This window comes from Numenius arquata, chromosome 2, assembly GCF_964106895.1.
Source record: "Numenius arquata chromosome 2, bNumArq3.hap1.1, whole genome shotgun sequence".
Taxonomy (NCBI): domain Eukaryota; kingdom Metazoa; phylum Chordata; class Aves; order Charadriiformes; family Scolopacidae; genus Numenius; species Numenius arquata.
Window position 1 is genome coordinate 55,851,117 of NC_133577.1, and position 21,802 is coordinate 55,872,918.

General features: G+C 40.6%; 1 protein-coding gene across 1 annotated transcript in view; it reads left to right on the forward strand.

The window, feature by feature from the left end:
- SPTBN1 (spectrin beta, non-erythrocytic 1) overlaps positions 1–21,802 on the forward strand; it is a 137,527-nt gene that overhangs the window by 110,077 nt on the left and 5,648 nt on the right. Inside the window, exons 21-34 of the mRNA XM_074162969.1 lie at positions 2,241–2,387; positions 4,351–4,614; positions 5,311–5,535; positions 5,753–5,842; positions 6,133–6,411; positions 7,650–7,780; positions 9,112–9,316; positions 9,468–9,842; positions 11,540–11,784; positions 12,200–12,338; positions 13,429–13,513; positions 14,695–14,891; positions 15,973–16,085; positions 16,725–16,788. Of these exons, the coding sequence (XP_074019070.1) occupies positions 2,241–2,387; positions 4,351–4,614; positions 5,311–5,535; positions 5,753–5,842; positions 6,133–6,411; positions 7,650–7,780; positions 9,112–9,316; positions 9,468–9,842; positions 11,540–11,784; positions 12,200–12,338; positions 13,429–13,513; positions 14,695–14,891; positions 15,973–16,085; positions 16,725–16,788 (2,559 nt within the window). The remainder of the gene's footprint in view (positions 1–2,240; positions 2,388–4,350; positions 4,615–5,310; positions 5,536–5,752; positions 5,843–6,132; positions 6,412–7,649; positions 7,781–9,111; positions 9,317–9,467; positions 9,843–11,539; positions 11,785–12,199; positions 12,339–13,428; positions 13,514–14,694; positions 14,892–15,972; positions 16,086–16,724; positions 16,789–21,802) is intronic.

Consider the following 21,802-nt stretch of genomic DNA (forward strand, 5'->3'; position numbering starts at 1 on the left):
ATAGCTAGCTCTGCTGGCAATTACAACTGACGTAAGGTTTCCTGGAGAAATAAATACTCGCAAGTGTCAATCTGAGGCACCGTTTTAGGGAACTGCTGTATTATTTTTTAGATGTACTTCTGCACTGAAGGTACTGACTTACAGTGCCTATAGTGGTTGCAAAAAACAGATTTTAATAGTCACCCCTTAAATGCTTTCTTTGCACTTCTGTGTTATCAGAAGGAAAATAACAACATTGTGAGAGTCAGAAACGAGGGTTTCATCCTGACAGCCATCACCTGTTTACCACGTATTGTCTGTGTGTCAGTTCACCCCATCTGTTAATATGGACAATACTACCTTTCCTTGGGAAGCACTTTTAAGTCCTCAGAAGATTTAATGCTGCAGCCGAGTGAAAGCAAACAATGAAGGACAAGCAGTGCAATTTGCAGAGTATATCAGCTGTCTCCCACCCAGAAAGGCAGGAGTAAAACCACTAATTTTGGGTTATATAGTGATGCTCAATGTAGCCTTTAATTGTTAAGTAGCACAGTAGCCCGTTATAACAGTAAACTTTGCTGCCTACAGAGGTCTTCATTAACATGAGTGTTTTTCTCTGTAGACTTAATAGCAAGATCAGACGAGGAGTTTCTTGGATTGCTCTGATAAGTGTTCCCTTTTTGTGCAGCTTAACAGTGCCTTTAAGGGACAATTTTAAAAAGGCTTGAGAATGCTAAATGAATCTGTTTTCCTGTTTTCGGAGCACATAGCAGAGAATTGGCGAGTCTCGGCCATGATCTGTTACTCTTCTTGTCGGGGTGCTTTCTCTGCAAGGCGGTGTGTGTCATTCAACTGGCATTCTAGAAACAACACTTAGATTTGTTTTGACATTTTCTGCTTGGGTAGATGACTCTAAATATGCAGAAAATGAATCTTTTTCAAAATCTATAAACATTCCTGTGAATGCGTTTTTTATCCATATCTAAGGGGTAGATAAAGCAGTCAGACCCTGGAAGAAGACCCTAGGAAGAAATTTGATGTTGGCTGCTATGATCATTTTCACGTTCTATTTGCCCTTGGCAAATAAGCTATCTTTTAAAGTATTGATTTTTCTCTAGTGTTGATCTGGAAATTGTTCTCTGTGTCTTTGTATTTGCAGAAAATCAGAATTAAGTCAGTCTTGGATTTTATATAATGGGAAAAGGAAAGTCTTGAGTACCAAAACCCTACTGGAGATTGGACAAATAAATTTAATTATGTAAACCTGTATAGAGAAAAACTATGGGGAAAAGGTACAAATGTAGTGTGAATTAATGGTACAAAACCATCTCTATTCTTGAGACTTCCGATATGAGTGGAAATACAGATTTTTTCATTCAGTGTTGCCATGAAAAGTTTACCTTGGGTCTCTAATTCTGGAGACTGCCTTTTCCATGCCACCTCAATAGTGTGTACTTCTGCAATGTCCTCAGGAAGTCAGTAAGGCTCCACAGGGGTGTGGTGATGACATTCGTGTCCTCATCCTGAGTAGCACATTGAGTAACATTGCAAGGGAAAAGCGTTATGAAAATGAACTGTGACCATTAAGTAGGACACATGTCCCTGTTTCTCTTGCTGTTGAACTGAGCAACACCTGTGTGTTTGATTTTGCTCATCTTCGAGTTGATTCCTTTCTGCTTGAGTCATGGGTTATTTATATAATGGAGATGGAAGTTTAAATGTAACTGTTAAAGAGGTGGATCCTTGACTGAACCCTGAGTAAAAGGGACGTGGACTTGGACTGATGTTCAGCATCATCAGTAACCAGTAAACTGGAAATTAGCCTAAACCAGAACTAATGGTACTTGCATACTTTGCTACCCTTGGCATCCAGCGCTTCAGAAACATTAAGGGCTCATTTAACTACTGGGTTCTTTTAACATCTCAGGATGAAACACAGAGGCCTGGACCAACGGCTGGAGTAAATCATGAGTTACCAGTGAAGTTAACAGAACTGTACTGTTACAGCTCATGCAATAGCTGTTTTTACATCACTATATAATTGTTCACCAACCTTAACAATACTGATAAAATGACAGATGCAAAAAGATAATTCAATTTGATGTTTTACTGTTGAAACTGTTTTAATCTGGAAAATTCTGAATCTCACTCGGCTGTTCTGTAGAGGCATCTCTTTATCCTTGATCTGGAGGCGTGTTGATATTTTGCATTATTTCACACTACAAATGTTTTCACAAATACCTGTATATTTTCCTTTTCAGCTCTCACTCTGGATTAATGAAAAGATGCTTACAGCCCAGGATATGTCCTATGATGAGGCAAGGAACCTGCATAGCAAATGGCTGAAGCATCAGGCGTTCATGGCAGAACTTGCATCCAACAAAGAATGGCTGGAGAAGATTGAAAAGGTAGCTAAAGAATGTCGAAAAAATGCCCTCATCTTTGTCAAAGATGGTTATGCACTGAAATGAGATCTCTGTGCAGAACTGATTCTTGAGTCATCTCTCCAGCTAAGGCAAAAGGAGATTTCATTATGGTAGAATAAGTGTCTATCACATTTTGTCCTCATCTAACCCACTTTATTCCTCATTGGTGTTAAATGTTTTTTATCCAAGACATTCTCAAGAATCATTGGCTAAGTTGCCAATTTAATTTTGTCTAGTCTTTCTTATCTATTAGGAGGAAGACATAACCTAGTTTTCATACCCAAAGGGTAGAAGGGGCAAATGTTGTGATTTGAGCTAATAAGAAGAAGTACTTCCTGGGAAATAACTGAATGTAGGTGAATAACTGAATTTAGACTCCCATGCTGCCATGCTGGTTTTCATTCATTCAGGACTATAATCAGGCTGTCTTTCCCCATGCAAAATTAGTGCATGAGGTAAAGTACAGCCAGTTTTGTGATTAATCAACATTCACAGCTCTGTATCAAGTTACTTTGGAGGCTTTAATATGCTGTGATGAGCTGTACTTTTTTTCCCCGTTTCTCACGTGTGGCTCTCGAACATTCAGGAGTTCTGGTCTTTAGCTCTGACAGTGGGTTTCTGTTCAGTGTAAGTTAGCTTAATTGCTCATTTCCTCTCCCACTTTGGCACTCTGTATCCCATTAGAGGCTTTTCTGTGATCTGCAAATAGCAATACCCTTTAATGGTGTAATTAGAAGGCTGCTCCCAGTACTAGAAGTACTTTTTTAGTGATGCTAATACGTCCTCAGGCTTTGCCTCTGAAAAATCAGATTGCAGCAAAGTACCAAAGTTGTATATGGATATATATCGCTGTATTAATCACAGAATCACAGAATATTTTTGGTTGGATGGGACCTTTGAGATCATCGAGTCCAACCAACAACAAAAAAAAATAAAAATAAAAAAATCCCAGAACACCAAACCCCAAAACCAAACCAAAACAAACGCCCACAACCACACACCACCCCACCCACAAACAGACAGAAACCAACAGTCTCGGGCACTAGAGCATGCCCTCAAGTGCCATGTCTACACGTTTCTTAAATACCTCCAGGGATGGTGACTCCACCACCTCCCTGGGCAGGCTGTTCCAGTGCCTGACCACTCTCTCAGTAAAGTAATTCTTCCTGTTAATCTAATCTAAACCTCCCCTGCCCCAACTTCAGACCATTATGTTATCAGTGGTCACAGCTATTATACGTGCTGGGGTGTGAATAGCATTCACATCTGAAAAGGTTTTTCCCTTGCCAGCACCACCCAGGTGCAGAGGTAGAAGTATAATTAGAAGTACAGAAAATATTTCCAAAACTAATACAATCTTTGTAAGGGCAAAAAGATATCTTAATTCCAAGTGCTCTGCTGGTGCTAGGTATAGGGCTCCTACTTCCCAAGGACTATTGTTCCTCTCTGATGTTATCTTAGACCCATGGTAATTCCTATAATCCACTGACATCACCGTCTTCAGTCGCACAGCTCAGTTTTGGTGCCATAAGCTCCCTCTCCCAGCGTTACACTGGGTCTTCACCACTCTTGCAGTGAAATGGCCCATAGAAGCTGGACGCACAGCTTGTTCAGCTGCAGCTCCCTCCTCCACTGTCACACAAGTGGCATAGGGCAGCCTGCTTCACTCCTGTCTAAGTAGTGTCCCCAGGAGCTCCCACAAAGGAACATGTGCAGGAGGGAAGAGAAAGGAGGTGTTGCCTTGCCAAGCAACCCTTTTCCTGGCAACAGAAAGACTTGGGAGCTGATGTTCTGGAAGGGGTCACTGGATAATTGGAGATATAAAATGAGTGGTTGATGCTGCCAGCAGATGAGGAATCCTGAGTGCCTACTAATCAAAATAATTGAACTAACAGTCTGTGAGTGCTCCTGGGGAGGTACCACTCTGTTGCACTTTGATTTGCAGGAGGGAATGCAGCTCGTTGCGGAGAAACCAGAGACTGAAACTGTAGTGAAAGAAAAGCTGACAGGTCTCCATCAAATGTGGGAAGAGCTTGAGTCCACTACCCAGACCAAGGCACAGCGTCTCTTTGATGCAAACAAGGCAGAACTTTTTACCCAGAGCTGTGCTGATTTGGATAAGTGGCTGAACGGTTTGGAGAGTCAAATTCAGTCGGACGACTACGGAAAAGATCTCACCAGTGTCAACATCCTGTTGAAGAAGCAGCAGGTAAATGGAGCGCAGGTTGCAGAGTTGGCAGACAGCAGGTACCTGCACCCAGAGGAACAGATGGGGGGATCCTTTCAGTTCAGAGATGAATTTATTTGCTTTTCTTTCTTCCTGTTGTTTCATGTATCCTTAAGAAGAAGCAGAAATACACCCAGAAACAAATTGGCTGTAAATTTCTTGATGTAATCTCTACCTTATATTGCCTTCCTTCCCCGCATTAATATCTCTATTTTGTCTCCCACTATAGTCCTCCAGTCATTCCCCTTCTGTACATGGCTGCCTGCCTGGGATTCAAACTTGTCTGAACCTGGTCGGTCCCTCATTCCCTGCTATTAAGGCAGCAAGGAATAGCAAGGACAGCAGGGAGCAATGAAGCTCTTGCGTGCCATTACCTGTGCTCTAGAGCTGTTCAGGGTAACTTGTGAGTGCCTGATAGAAGATATTCAGCTGTGTCATTGGCCAAATTCACCATTTGCACAAGCAGGCATAACTGAGGGATATCAGCAGGTGGCCACAGTTGTGAATCTATGTTTAAGCCTTGTTCCTTGAAATATGAATGCTACGATAATTATTTATCGGGCAAATCCTTACTGACCATCATCTGTTTTTCTACTTATGAAGCTATTGACATACCCTAGTTGCATTAACTGCTTCTACCATGATTTTCAGGACTTTTTTTGCCATTTTTCTGTTTAGATGCTAGAGAATCAAATGGATGTTCGTAAAAAAGAGATAGAGGAGCTGCAAAGCCAGGCAAGGGCTTTAAGTCAAGAAGGGAAGAGTACAGATGAAGTTGATGGCAAACGCCTTACTGTAGAAAAAAAATTTTTGGAATTGTTGGAACCTTTGAATGAAAGAAAGGCAAATCTGCTGGCCTCCAAAGAGATCCACCAGTTCAACCGGGATGTGGAAGATGAAATTGTGAGTATAAAAGAAATCCTCTTCCCCAGACATTAGGAAAATGTCACACCTGTTACAGAGCTATCACAGGAAGAAACCTTTCGCTCGTGTCTCTCAAAAGCATGTGTGAGTAATGCTGCTTTTTGCATCTTGGGTGCTCCAGCCTCTCTCTGCTGCCCTAACTGTATCTGGGGTTGCTTGAAATCAGATGTGCTTTTCTTCTTTTACTTACTTCCAGTTGTGGGTCGGAGAGAGGATGCCTATAGCTACATCTACTGATCATGGACATAACCTACAGACTGTGCAGCTACTAATAAAGAAAAATCAGGTAAGTAGGTGCTGTTAGAGCTCCATATCTGTTATTTCTTCTTAGTCCTGACTAATTCAGGAAGGAAAGGCGTGGGGTAAAATGATGGGTGCTTCAGTGGTGATGTGCTGATGTGCTGGGGGGGGCAGTGTGACCACTGGGTGGTGACATGTTCAGGGAGGGCACAGCCCCAGTTTGTCCACATGAGCTGATGGTATGTGTTTTGCTGCCCCTCTAGAGTTAGAAGCTCTGACTGGCATTTCTTTTTTGTTTGGTGCGGTGTCTCATCAGTCTGCTTTTCTCCCGTGTAGACCCTTCAGAAAGAAATCCAGGGACATCAGCCTCGTATTGATGACATTTTTGAGAGGAGCCAAAACATTATCACAGAGGGTAGCCCTAATGCCGAAGTAATTCAGCAGAGACTTGCAGACTTGCAGCAGCTGTGGAACCTCCTAATTGAGGAGACAGAGAAACGCCACAAGCGCCTAGAGGAATCTCACAGAGCACAGCAGTATTACTTTGATGCTGCTGAGGCTGAGGCCTGGATGAGTGAGCAGGAGCTCTACATGATGTCAGAAGAGAAAGCCAAGGTGAGCAGCTACGCAATGACACTAGTTTGGTTCTAATTGCTTAGCTAGAGGGGTGCAGGTGGCATAATTTAATATGTCGCTAGTGTAATGGTAACATAAACAAGTTTAATTCCCTTGTGAAACCTCAGGTGATTATCTCTTCTATCTGTTATGGTGTCTCTGATAGTGTGGAGGGATAGGCCTTGCTGCACTGAGTCTGAAGCATCCTCAGACTGTGGATGGGAACTCTGTGCCTTCCTTTGCTGTAAGGTCAGAGTTACCAGTACAGTCCAGTTAGGTGAAGTTTTCTATTAGTTTTGAGTCACTGGGAACAGCACGATGCACCTGTCTGTGAAACAGGCCTGATGGTCACTCAATTGATGCCAGTAGTCATCAGCTTTTACTCCACTGAAGTGAAATCAGAACAGCATCAGACCATACCAAAGAGTAGGTGATCTTCTGTTTTTCAAGGAGGTGTTAAAGTGCTGTATCTTATTTGTTGTTTACATAAGTATATTGTGTTCATTGCCCTGATAAAACGAAACTCAGCTTTGTATCACTATAACACATTCCATGGGTGTTCAGTCTTCAGTTAAAAAGGATTTGCTTTCTTTTTAACATCTACACAATGCAAATAAAAAGGAATATTAATGCAAATAGTATATCATGAAAAATATTTTAATGAAAAGGCTTATTGACAATACCAGTTAACATTGAGAGTTGGGGGTTGTTTTTCTTAATCATTACAGTGCATAGAAAGTTTTGATCAAAATTTCTCCAGGCACTTTGGTGGAGAATCCTTTGGCACAGGCTCTGTAGGATTTCTTTTCTTTGACCCAGGCTGTCATTGAAAAGCCTGACAAGTGATGTGCCTAAAACTGTTTCATTATCTGAGTTCTGCACAATCACCAGTGTTGTGTAAACACACAAAGGCTTCATAGAAGAGGAATTTCAACATGCTTTGTGCACAGCTGATGTAATTTTGTTCTGCATCCCAGAAGGGTTGTTGCATTCACTCTTTCACTTGTTATTTTGCCTTCTGTGGGTATCATTTGCTGTCAACTTAACTATTAATATTACCATTATTTGGTTATTACCAAACCATTGTCAGAACAACTTGTCTATAAGCTGTACTTTGGAGCAGTATTTCATAAATCCTTCTGGCTACCACTTTTTGCTCACACACCAAGTTGAACTTGCTGCGTGGTGTCTTTCTCTGGAGTGGGGGACTTGACTGTCATTTTCTGTCACTGTTACAGGATGAACAGAGTGCAGTGTCCATGCTGAAGAAACACCAGATTTTGGAACAAGCTGTAGAAGACTATGCTGAAACTGTGCACCAGCTTTCAAAAACCAGCAGAACTTTGGTGTCAGATAATCATCCAGAAAGGTATTAACTGCCATTTTTAATTGGATTATGCATTCTTTTAGTAGTTCAGTCACTTCATGAGGTAGTTCTGACACAAAAAGACTACAGCAAAGAGTAAGTAGCTCAGAAGAATGTACAGAGAAGAGGAGTTCAGCCTCATTCAGTTCAAGATGCGTGTTGGACCACTCTGATTTGGCTAGAGGTCGGAGTCAGTATTTGCAGCTGCTGATTTCTGGAAAGTACTGGACACCTTCAATAAATGTCTGTTGTTTACTTTATACAGGCTAGCCATGTCAGGTCTGCCAGCACTGCTGAACCTTACAGAGGTATAGCAATACCGAGAGACAACTCCCTCTTTCAACCAACTTTTATGTCCAGCCCGTAGGGTCACAGTCATTTATCCTTCTGCCTATAGGGCAGTGCTCCCCAAGATTTGTGTCCTCTCTTCAAGATTCCACTAGAATTAGAGGTTGGAATCTGATGCTTTAAACATAGGCACATTAACATGTTGGGTTTGGTAAATTTATCTCAACTCTCATAAATGGCTTTCCCTGTGGGAGAGTTCAGGAAACTTAAAAACTGCTTTGCTGTAAGAGCTGCAGCTAAGCAAACAATTCTCCGTTAGCTTTGACTGCAAGGCTGATTTGACTATGAGGATGATGCATTTAACTGCTCTGCTTCACAGATAGGAAGATAGAACTATCTTAGGAAAGACACTCTCTTTCTCCCTCTGGTGGAAAATTTATATTTAACTCAAAAGCACTCTCTTGTGGTCATGATAATTTCATGACCATTCACTCTCCATGATGAGAGTGGATTTCCTGACTGAGCTGACTGAGGACTGGAATTTCATAATCAACTTTTACAAGGCAGAGGGAAGGCAGTTTGACAGGGTTATATGGATCAGACAAAATACAGGCAGAAGATACAGCAAATAGGAATATTAATCACTTTTGGAAATGCTGAGCTTTAGGTACTAAGAAACCCATGAATACTTCTGAACTTTGAAGCAGAATTTAAATGAAAGTGAAATACCACTTGCCTCAACAGCTCAGTTCCTGCCTGTAATTTTGGGAGAATACTCTGCTGTGATCTGTGGTCAAACAAATGGGAAGTTTGGTTCCCAGCTTCACTCTCTAAGACTGGGGGTTTATATGTCCGGCTAGTGCAGTCAACTGTTCCGGCAGAGGATTGGCCCATGTGTCCGAGTCAAATTTGTGTGTGCAGCAGACGTATTCTGTAGATTAAATACTCCAAGAGTCATTTTTATTCCTTGTAGGTTTTCTTTTTTCCCATTTACTTTTATTATTTTTAAAAGATGATGAGGACTCAATGCTGTCTGTTTTTTTCAGCGAGCGTATCAGCATGCGCCAGTCCAAAGTGGATAAACTGTATGCAGGCCTGAAGGATCTTGCTGAAGAGAGACGGGGCAAGCTGGATGAGAGACACAGGCTGTTCCAGCTTAACCGTGAGGTGGATGATCTGGAGCAATGGATTGCTGAAAGGGAGGTGGTGGCAGGATCCCACGAGCTGGGACAGGATTACGAACATGTAACAGTAAGTTCTATGGACGTGCCTGCAGCTTGACCTTCCTTTTCTGGATGCTGCACACAGTAGATGGTTAATATGAATAGGTGGCTGGCTTGTTGGTTTGCTCAGGTCAGTCTGTAATTGCAGTGCTGCATGAGTCTGTTTCTTTGTGTTTCAGATGCTACAGGAGCGATTCCGAGAATTTGCCCGAGACACTGGAAACATTGGACAGGAGCGTGTTGATACTGTTAACCACATGGCGGATGAACTCATCAACTCTGGACATTCAGATGCTGCAACAATTGCGGAGTGGAAGGATGGACTCAATGAGGCCTGGGCTGATCTCCTGGAGCTCATTGACACCAGAACACAAATTCTAGCAGCCTCTTATGAACTGCACAAATTTTACCATGATGCCAAGGAGATCTTAGGACGCATTCAAGACAAACATAAGAAACTACCTGAAGAGCTTGGTAGAGACCAAAACACAGTGGAAACACTACAGAGAATGCACACAACATTTGAGCATGATATCCAGGCACTTGGCACCCAGGTGTGTAGCAATCGAAAGGCACTGTCTGGGTATAGGAAACACGCTGGATATAGGAACCTGAGCTGCAGAGTTCTGCTGTTCCTCTTGGCTCCTCTGTGGCTGGGAGAAAAAGTGCTGCCAGCTGCTTTCCAAGTGTATTTCTGTGGGAATAACTTCACCTGCTTCATTTTCTTATCTGTCTTTCTGCTTCTCTGTCATTGCACTAGGTTAACTAGTTAATCTAAAATAGAAGTCCGTAAGTATGCAGATTTCTGGATATGTAGGTAATTGTTTAACATTATTCCATTTCCTGTCCTTGGTTGAAGAAGAAATCATAAAGGCAGAGAACTTCTATATTGATTTAAAATAAAGTGGTTCCTGACAGCGTCAGCCTGCGGTGTGCATAGGGATAGAGAGTGGATGGAAAAGCATGAGGGTAACACACTTTAGCTCCTCAGAGCTGACTTGGTTATGAATATGGGAATTCCGAGTTAAATATTTCCTTTTATTATGCTTCCAAACAGCAGTCTAAAGAGATTTAAAGTACATAGTCCAAGCTAAAATTTTTAAAAGCAGTCAAACTTGATCTAATTCTGAATCTTTTGAAGCCACAGTATGTTAAATAGAAGGCAACAGCTGTTTATACAGCACATAGGGGATTCTAAACCAAAAAACAACGTTCAGCTGCCAAAATGACAGTTTCAGAAGAGAAAAAATTGCTTAAGGAATGGAGGAATTATGACTGGCTGCATTCATCCCAGTAGGTTGGAAAAGATAACTTTTATGGCCAAGCTGCCTGCCGATTCTTGATTATGTTGCAATTGTTTACGCTAGAATAAAGGGGATATAGCAACCATTTGATTTTCCAAATGTTTTAGGTTCAGAAGCTGTAGATTGATACATAATGGGAGAAATTTACAAAACACCAATCCCAGTCTCTCAAAAAGGTAATTATAATCAAGGCCTAAATGGAGGAATATGTAATCATAGCACAGAGCTGTGGTGAAAGCACTTAGGATAGTTTTCAAGTAACACAGCTAGAGCACCAAGATGGGTCATTATGACAGTGGCCTGATCTCTGTGCCTGTAGCTAGAACGCTGTTTAATTTGGTGTTCAAACTTTTTTGTTGTTATTAGAAAAGAGCTAATAGAATGGTTCCTGGCTTAAAAATGTGTGAAACAGTCAAGAAATAGTATTTGATGTCCCAAGAGAGTGTTTGAAAGGAAAAGAGGTTTCTAATAGTGATCTTTGAGTTTCCTAATTTTCTTACTGTTTGAAGTCATTATCTACATTTTTGAAAAAACCTCTTAGTCATTAAAATACATTTTTTTTCATAGTCTGGCAGACTCTTAGAGTAGTGGTTTTGTTACAAGAGTTCCTGAGTGGCACTGAAAATGTGTTGATGGACATGGTCCCCGTTTGGCCTGACATTTAACAGTCCCTTTGTATTGGCACCAAGTCCCCCAGGAGGTTTAGGCCGTGGCAAATCTTTGTTATTTTAGGGGCCTCTTGACCCAACAGTCCTTGCTAAGAAATTTTCTCAGAGGGATATACTGTCTTAATAACAGGACAAACCTTTTTAGCATCGACAGACCAAATATACTTGCAGTGACTTTAGAAAGCCATTCAAATGATGAATTAGCAGCTAAAATTTCCCCATATTTGTGACTCAAAAGTATCCAAGTGCTGATGCATTTCTCTCCTAAAAACACACCAGGTGAGACAGCTGCAGGAGGACGCTGCACGCCTTCAGGCTGCCTATGCTGGGGACAAAGCTGATGACATCCAGAAAAGGGAAAATGAGGTCCTAGAAGCATGGAAGGCGCTGTTGGATGCCTGTGAGGGCCGCAGGGTTAGACTTGTTGATACAGGAGACAAATTTCGTTTCTTCAGCATGGTTCGTGATCTCATGCTTTGGATGGAAGACGTTATCCGACAGATAGAAGCCCAAGAAAAGCCAAGGTAATGTGAAGTATCTCTTCTCAATCAGAAGATAAGGCTGCAGGTCAGTTGAGAAAAAGACTCAGTATCACTGAGCCAGAAATTCAGAGGGAGGCTGTCAAAATCTGATGGTGGCGTAGCAGCTTGCTTTTGTGTGTTGCTGCCCAGCAAAGGCTGGGGGCTACTGAAGTAATCTCAATGTAAAAATGTGTTCAAAGAGATTAAGTCTCACACTTATTTATTTGATCTCTGATTCAGACCAGAATAGTGCTGTTCCTAAGGAAATGCTGCTAGCCGTCTTGCTTCCTGAACTACAAAGACAATCTAGGAATTGATTTTTTTTATCATACAGTTCTGGGTTAGTTTACTTGTTTGAAAATGTAACAGCTGTTAAATCTGGAATACATGTTTCTGAACCATGGACTGATCATTTTAGGGATGTTTCATCTGTTGAACTACTAATGAACAATCACCAGGGTATCAAAGCAGAAATTGATGCCCGAAACGACAGCTTCACTACCTGCATTGAGCTCGGCAAATCTCTTCTGGCAAGAAAACACTATGCATCAGAAGAGGTACTGTGCTTACTGAATGTGTAGCTACCATAGTGCAGCTGGCCTATGGATTTTGCTTCAGCTGGAGAAACTTGCGTTGTGTAATCGACAGATTAATAAGCTGTGTATTTATAATGACAAGCATTACTTCAGGGACCGCTCCACTTAACTTGCTATTGTGAAATTACTGTATAATTTAACTCTGTGAATTCATGTTGGGTAGCAGATATGGAACCTAAATTTAAATTATCATTTTCAATCCAGAAAATGCACAGAAGATGTTACATTCAGTTCTGCAGAAAGAGCACCCTGGGATGGCTATGTTGGGAAAGGTGACAAGAGCAGAGACAACCATGAATTTTGTACAGGGAATGCTATGCAGAGGCCTGCTAGGGAGAGGAGCAGGAAAAAGTTTGTCTCATAGGGAGTAAATCCAGGGAATATTAACAGAAAAATGTATCTAACTGCTTAAGGCCTTGATTTATTTTCTGATTTGTCTAGGCCAGAGGATAGAGGCTGAACCTGTGTTTCTTCCTGCCTCCCTTTGGTGGAGAGAGGATAGCCAAATGTAAGATGCTGTCCACTCAGGGAGGTGGTAGTTTGTGTGTCCGCATGACACACAAGCGCTGTGGAGCATCCTCAGAGAAACATTTGCTCAGGCACTGGGAGGTTTTGCTAGCCAGTATTCGCGCCGAGAATAACACAGGGCTTACACTGGTACATCAGTGTTGTTATGTAGGTAGCTGCAGGCTTTTTGTAACAATCATGGGCAGCTCATTTTGCATTATTTGCTAGAAAAAGGGCAGAAGATATAATACATGGTTGCACTTTCTAGATTTGTTTGTTGTACTCTTTTTGTCAAATAATCTTGGTACTGTACTTTTAACAGATACTGTATGCTTATGAAAATGTGATATTTTAGTACAAATGTTATATTTATTTGTACTTCAAAGAGAAAAACAGATGTGTTATATTCATGCTTCAGTCGCTTCCCGGCAACCTAGCACAACATATTTCATCAGTGCCTTCTGCTGGTGATAACAGCTTATGTGGTGTGATGAGGTGAGCCTGGTGCTTGTGTAACAGTCCTGCATTCTCCTCTTCAATCCAGATCAAGGAAAAGCTGCTGCAGCTGACAGAAAAGAGAAAAGAAATGATTGACAAATGGGAAGACAGATGGGAGTGGCTGAGACTGAGTAAGGACATCCTTGGATCTCTTCGGGGCAGGGCCATATCTAACTCTCTCTTCATTGAGTCTTTCTGAGCAGTTGAAAAAAACCTGCAGCTCCTTACTTTTTTATTAACAGTGCTTGAAAGTGTGTTTGTACTGTAAATCTGTAAGATTCACATGTTGATTGTAATGTAGCTGAGAATTTGAAAAAAAGAAACCTGCTCCAAAGGTCTTAATCAAATGATCAAATTTGGAACTAGGTGAAACATCTACTGCATTTTGAAGGTGTCACATTCCTACTGCATTTCTACAAAGGATGCACTACTGAAAGATAGGGAGAAGTAAAGCCCTGCTGCCTTATGCAGGTAACGTGCCTGCATTGTCTGAGCGGCCAGAATGTTGATGAGCGGTTTACTGACAAAAGGTGTAGTTTTAAACATGGCAGCGTTTTGCAAGTTCTACACCAGCAACAACAACCCAGTTCTGATACTCTAACAAGTTGATCCGTATCTCATATAGAGACCTAAACCTTTGCAGCAGTTGTCCAGGATCTCAAAACGTATAGTACAGTATAGTCATTTTGTGGGGTTCTGGGCTGCTGTGTATACTTTCTTCATTGTTTCTGAGCCTCAGCAGCTCAGTATTTCAGAAATACAGCAGCATAGGCAATTGTCCCTCAGTTTGGGTGTTTGCGTTACCCATCAAAATTGCTGATTTCCATTCACAAAGGCTGTGAAAGCTTTTTTTCAGCTGTGAAGATGGAAGGAAACCTGAAGTGTAGCAGTATAGACAGGTATAAAGTAGAGAAATACTGCTTGCTGAAGGGAACTATAACCTACTGTCTAGCTGTTCTGTAGACAGGCCAGTGTGAGGAAGAAAGCCAGCAGATAACAGACTTTCTGCTCTGAAGTTAGTAGGTCACAGCAGATTAGAATAAAAAGGAAACACTGAAATTGCAAAATGTAATAGTCTGTAAAGGAAGTGAAGGTAGGCCTCAACTTTTATTTTTCCTCAAAGCAAAGCCAACAGGATAAATTTCTGTCTTTTAAATGATTCATTTCAGTGGGCTTAGTTGAGGAAAATACTTAGCCAAGTAAATTTACTTTTTTCCGTGAGCTATGTTTAGGTAGATTCAGAAGATGCCTGATGACTTCACGATGCTCTTTTGACATTAACAGTGCTGATATCTGTACGTTCTTTGCTCAGTTTTGGAGGTACACCAGTTTTCAAGAGATGCAAGTGTGGCAGAGGCCTGGCTGCTGGGACAGGAGCCCTACCTGTCCAGTCGTGAAATAGGTCAAAGTGTCGATGAAGTAGAAAAATTAATTAAGCGGCATGAAGCATTTGAAAAATCCGCAGCTACTTGGGATGAGAGATTTGCAGCACTGGAAAGACTGACCACGGTGAGTGTTATAAGGCGAGAATAACCGCTCTTGGCCATTCCCCTTCATTTTGGTGCCACCTGATTGTTCAGAATAACTCCCAGCATCACCAGCCTCATCTCCATTTGTTGATCCATTTGTTGATTAACCTCAGCCAACCACCCAGGGCCTGAAGTCCCATGTTCCCAACTATACTAAAACCCTCCCAGCTTCATTTGAACTCAATACCTGCAAGGAAAGCTTAAGTGACGAATTACATTAGTAGTCAGGAAGCGCTGTCTCAGGCCCTGAAGCGATGACCCCGAAGCAAATTCAAGAGCTGAGCAGTTTGTCTCAGGCCTCTGCCGTATAGGTTGTACTGATAAAAGGGAAGGGGGATTCTGAGTAAAGACGACCCAGAACACTTGAAATTATTTTCAGTTAAAGAAAACAGTGTGAGGAGACAGTGGTGGGGAGGAGGGTTCATCAAAATTTTTTGTTGTGTTTTGCCTGCTCCAGTCCCCTAGAAAGACGTAATAAGGCAAAGAAAGAAGCACATTTTGAGCACAGCTGCAACGTCAGTTATTAATGCTTGGAGAGCATGTTACCATCTTCAGAGAATAATTTTACGTTAGATACTAAAATTGAAGTGGCTTGATTTTTCACACACACTGAGCATCACAGCTGCAGACAAAATGAATTTGGGTTTCTCAGCATCTTCAGACATCATGCTGGTTTTATTTATTTGGTTAATTTCAGGGATTTGGATGTGGAACACTTTATTTCTATGTATGGCAAGCAGGCAATACTTTAATAGCTCGGACTGCTTTCTTGTTTCATTCTAACAGAATGAATTAGAAAAAAACCACAGACAATGGCAAGCTGCTGCCTGGGCAGTCCTCTTGGTGTTAAAGGGTCTGATACTGCATGACTTTACTGACAAATCCAGTGCGCTAACTTTGCATGATTAATACTTCTAAAGACTGATGCCTTAAAATTTTATTCCAATAAACTTTAATTTCAGTAACGTTTCTGAAAAATGTACAGAGTTTTTTTAGTTTCTAGAAATGCCCCTGAAAAATGTGCAGTGCTTTAAAATGCACAAAAATGTTTCATTTTTCAGTTGGAACTGCTGGAAGTACGTAGACAGCAAGAGGAAGAGGAGAGGAAGAGACAGCCACCCACTCCGGAGCCAAGCCCAAAGGCTGCAGAGGATGCAGACTCTCAGCAGCAACGGTGAGCTCAGGGTGTGGGAAGCTGGACTGCGTACTTCACATAGGTTCTTCAGACAAGAGTTACTGGGCTGAAACTGCATTGTGAAGGGAGTGTCTGGAGGTTTTATGGTTTTGTAGTGTGACCCTTTTTAGAAGACTTGGTGGATGTAGTTTATGGGTACAGGACCCTTTCCCAGACGTCTGAATTCACTCCCGAGTCGAATGTTCCAATTTTTCATCATAACACAGTGTTACCACTGCTGAGATGTACCTGGCCCTAAAGTAAAAATGCTGGGTTTACAAGGCCTGTGTTATGAATTAAAATCTCTGAACAATCTTGGGTTTCTTCTTTGATGAGCATCAGTTACAGGTAGGCTTCAAGCCATGTCCTTGGAACACTAACATTTATTACTTATTATTTATGTGATACATAAGTAATTACATTTATTACTTATGTGATAGGAGTAGGCTTATTTGTAAGCTGTCAGGAAAGTCTGGTTTTATCTCTCTTAACAATAGATTTATTCTGTTGGGCCTGAGGATTTTGAGTACTTGCTTGAATTCTGAGGTGTCCAATACTCAGTAGGAAAATCTCATTTTGGTAGAAAAGATGTGTGACTTTCAAGAACTTAACACAATTTCTTTTCCTCTCTCCCAGCAGGGACGGGACAAAAGGAGAACAGGTTTCCCAAAATGGTTTGCCATCAGACCAGGAATCTCCACGGGTTAGTTACCGCTCCCAAACCTACCAAAACTACAAAAACTTTATTAGCAGACGGATAGCCAATGACCGATCGTGGTCTGGACTCTGACATACAGAATCAGTTGCAGCAAAAGATGCCTTTTTTCAGTACGGGTTACTGGTACTGGTTTAATCTTTTGGCTTCAGATTTTCCTGCTGCTTTTCTCTTCCTTCCCATCAGTTGACTTCTATTTAATTAGCAGCCCCTTGGAGATATATTTGCGTCGCTTTAATTCTTGCTTATTTGAATATCCCCACTGACACTCAGTTGCTTTGAGGTGACACATTTATTTCATGTTATTTACTGTGAGTTTTTCATGTCACTAATAGTGTTAAGATTTTCCAGCTAAATCATCCTTTATATGAGTAATTGAGATTTAATGAGATTACATCATAATGAAGAAGAGAACTAGAATCTGACAGGTATGATGCATCGAGTTGTACTAACAGGTTTCAGCACGGCAACATTATTAAATCAGCTGCATTAGCAAGCGAGTTATTTACAAGGCCAAAGATAATACATGCAAGCAAGCTTGGCAGCAAAGGCTGGGAAGGAGGGGAAAGTTGTAACAATCAACAAATAAAAGCCTTAAGTTAGTTGTGTAACATTCCATGCAGAATGGACTCATTGACTGCAGATGAAAATAAACATGAAATAAACCATTAAATACTAGTATATCTAGATTTATCTTGGTGTTTAGTCCTCATGAAGAGTTGTGATCTTGCTGAATAGCTATTTTGCGGCCCCATTTTGCCTTGGTCTTGTCCAATTTACACTACAGCAATTTGATTTACTGACACTGGAGAGACAGTGGTATAAATGAGAGTAGGGTGCGGACCCTTGTGGGGAGGTTGTGATGCTTTTCCTTGAAAACTAAATAAAATACATCGGTTTAAGATCCCAGCTCTTTATTTTATATAGATGCTGGTTGAATGGTCCATGCCATATTCCTTCCTTCTTGATGGGGGATGTCCCAGGGGAGCCAGGATGCATGCCAATAATCTTAATGTGTAACCATAAAAAAAATACTAGTAAATGCGTATATATAGTTAATGCAACACAGTAGTCAAAAACTAGCTTACCTCTCCATTACCTTCCTCCAAAGCCTAATTGTTTCAATTAATGCTTTGAGCAGTGATAAAAATGACACTTCTTTTTCTTGTGTTTTTGAACCTCAATCTCAGAGGTTGTACGCAGTGCAGGAAAGGCTCCTGCCTGACTCCCGATCGGTCGATATTAGTGCTCTTACCAGTACTGCATAGGAAACGCTGGTCCTAGTCTAGGACTCTGCGAGGAAATGCCTTTCAGCATAAGTTTATCTTTCAAATAGCCCATCCCAGTTACTTCTAGGTCTGCACACAGATTTTGTCAATGCTCTAGAATACTAAGCAGTTCTACCTTTTTCTTTCTTTAAGTAAAGCCTTTCAGTTCATCTTTAATATTAAATTATGAAGGGAGCTGTCTGTTGTATATACCAATGTTTATAAAATTATATATAGTTGTGGCAAGGAACGCGAGGTGGCCTGCAAGCACATCCCAGATCATCATCATCTTCTTGGTTACCACAACCTTAAACATTGCCGGTTTGCTGGGGTTTCTTTCTTATTTTATGATACGTAATGCATTTCTATGTTAATCTTCGCCATCTGCGCTTCAGTCTTTCATGAGGGCTTTTTAGCTCACTTCATTGAATCTTGTGTTGCAATACATCAGATGTACACAGCTGTATTATTTCTGATCTGAGGCTGTTGGTCAGAATTTTGACTTCTGACAACTAGCCGAGCAGTGCAGCTGAATCGGTCTGTATTGGCTGAGCTTGAAAAGTGAGAAAGGTGATTGAAAGGATGTGCTTCAGTAATTGTACTTTTCTATAACTTGTCTTTCCACTTCATGATGCATGTTTTTTTTCTTTTGTCAGGATAACAACATGTAGTTTCTTAACGCTTTTAAAAATTCCATACAAACTTATGCAAATGATCTGGTGACTACCGACACCAGCTCTCTGTGCCTGTAAGAGTATGACAGTTCTCAAAGCAGTATAGCTGTAGCTTCAGACTCCACCTTCAGATATATTCTGGCTAAAAAGTAGTATGTAAAAGTAATTTATATAGATACACTTTTTTTTACTTGTATTAGTACACTTTATATATAAAATCACGCTTTAATGCTGAAGAAAAGCTAATTACGTTGTTGATTAAGGTCATCATTTTAGGCACTAGAAGTTAAGATTTCACCTATTTATGATAGCCTATGATACTGACTTAAAACATTAAACTGGTACTTATGCCAGAACAATATATAGGCTGTCATCTATTTGCATCTGAAAAAGGTAAATACATCTCTATTATTTAAGCTGTGGTGCAGAGACTTTAAGTTGATGAACTGAATATGATGTTGCTTCAAGCACTATGAAAATCAAAGGGATGTCTCCAGTCATTGTCACCATGTCTTGTTGCATGTTACAGTCCTGATTTAAATATCTCAAAAATAGTCTGTAGCCACTAAAGCACTTGCAACTAGCTTCTCAGTCACCATTAAGAGAACCATATTCATGTACATTGCTAACTGTTTTGTTGTAACAGTACAGTTTGCTATTAATATTTGTCCTCCATTGCATTGTCTCTGCATGCCCAATGCATGTTCATTAAAGTTTGTTTAGCTCCTGTTTTTTCTCTATTTTCATGACACATTCTTTGCATAGCTGTTTATGATCCAGATTTATTTTGCTTGTTTTCTATTAATTGTAGATAACACATGAAAAGGAAATAAAACCCGAAAGAGCATCAGACAAGCATTTCATAGCCCTTTTACAATTAGTAGAATTTTAAGTAGGAGTTACAGGTCTGATGGTGTGCTTGAAGTTGGCAGTTATCTTTTAAAACCACAGGGTTGCATATTTATTTCCAATAAAAACATGTTAAGGAGCTGTGCAGTGGCTGCTGGTTTGCAACTGGTCTGTTTTACTTCAGATTAGTGGTTATAGGTACCTCAAAATCAGTAGTATTTTCACATCTTGCTGGTATGGCTACAGAAAACATGCTACTTTCAGCAGCGGTTTAGGTAACAGGTAGGTCTGGGTAGTTTATTTAAGTTGTTGAAATAAGTTACTGTGGTCTATGTAATTCCTTAATGCTGGTTACAAAGGCTTCATGTATCTTGGACAGGGATCCAGCCAGTTGAAAAGCAGAAAGTTTGAAGTTCAGTAACCATCACTGGTCAAAAACATTTGCAAAGGACTGTCCTTTTTCTTGTATGCATTGGTGATCAGCACTGGTGACAATTAATTAATTGAGTTTTGATTGGTGAACCACTGATTGCTTTTTTTCACTACCTGTGTTACAGTAGCTGTGCTGGCAGTGTTTGTGTAATCTTCAGCCTCATCTATTTACTTACCTTCTCCCTCCTTCAATGCAACATTTTTGTTATGTTTTGGGATTTGGATAAAAATAGTGAGGTTTGATGGTTTACACTTACCCTAATTGTGAAGAACCAGTGTCATTGATTTTTAGTTCTACTGGATAACAGTGCAGGGTAGATGCTTCCTCTGATAAACTAGGCTGTAAGTCTACATGTCTTTAGGGACAGAGTAAAATAAATATGACTGAAGTGGAATGTGAGCTGTGATTCTTTCCCTGTTTCAGTGATGTAGTGTCTGTACTTTGGAGATTTAGATTGCTTAAAGGCAGTTAACCAATCCTTCCCATATTCATAGCAAGTTGACACTTAGATCTTCCTAGGTCGATGTATGAGGTGCAAAGGTGTGAGGTACAATAATGTGTACTTGGCAGGTGTAAGAAGTTCTAGCAAACGGTGGCAAAATTTAGTTTGTTGCATAATAATTCGGCTGCTTTTTAATTGTCCAGGCCATGTGCAGAAGTGGGAATGTCTAATTATTGTGTCATTCACACATACCTGCTTGTCTGCATAAAAACAGTTCAGAATGTTTGTAATCTACTAGAGCATTAGCAGCACTAAGCTTTAGTAACTTGCTAATAATAATAATACTACACACTGATTTGTGTAACTCCTGAGCTGCTACCAATGGCTCTACTTGTCAAAGTAATGGTACGAGGAAAAAAGAACTGGGACCAAGCTGCATTTCAAAAGCTTATAGCCATTAGGATTCCAATTTAAATGATTTTTGGATGAATGGCTCCTGAAGACGTCGACAGCTTGACCAGTCAGAGCTGCTGGAAACATGGCTGCTCTCTAGGCTATCTCGATCACAGTGCGACAGGCAACGCGATCAACAAAGCAAGTGATGGGCAAGGCCTTGGTTCTGTCTTTCTTTGGGGGTAAATAGCTGTGTGATGTTGTGTGACTGTGGTGGTTTTCAGTTCCTTTAACAAAAATCCAATCCAAATAACGAAAGTCTGAAAAAGACCTTGATAAATTGACACATGACCTCATTTCCCTTGTTTCTAAGATCCAATATCCTAACTGGGATGGTGGAGATGAAATGCATGGTGTAATCTTTCTAATTTCTGCATGTTTTGATTTTGTTGTGTCACTAGGGGAATGGGGAAAGTGGGAAAGGAGCTTTTACAGAAACAAATAAATTACACAAATTTTTGTAAATGCTCCTGGGCAATTTTGACATATTTTTCTGCTGACTTATAGTTAATATCTTTTATAGACTTTTAATACCCCAGTAATGCCATAAATGTATTTAAGGTGGCTGATGTGTATAACTTCTACTGTTCTTCTAGGTTTGCAGAAAGTGTGATTGTTACTGTTCCAAACATTTGAGTATGTAGCAACAGAATTGAATGCTCTCATTTTAGGAATAACAGTATATAAAAGAATATGAATTAACCAGAAGATCAAAGCACAGTAAAATTCACACTGATGTTTAGCTGCTGTTATTTTCCCATCTCTCTACCTATAAAATGGGTACTAATCCATTCATACCTTCTAATTTCCCTGCCCTTCTGTGTCTCCATGGAGTGTGAGAAAGTTCTTTTTGGCCTGTGTCATTCTCCAGGCAAAGTTTATA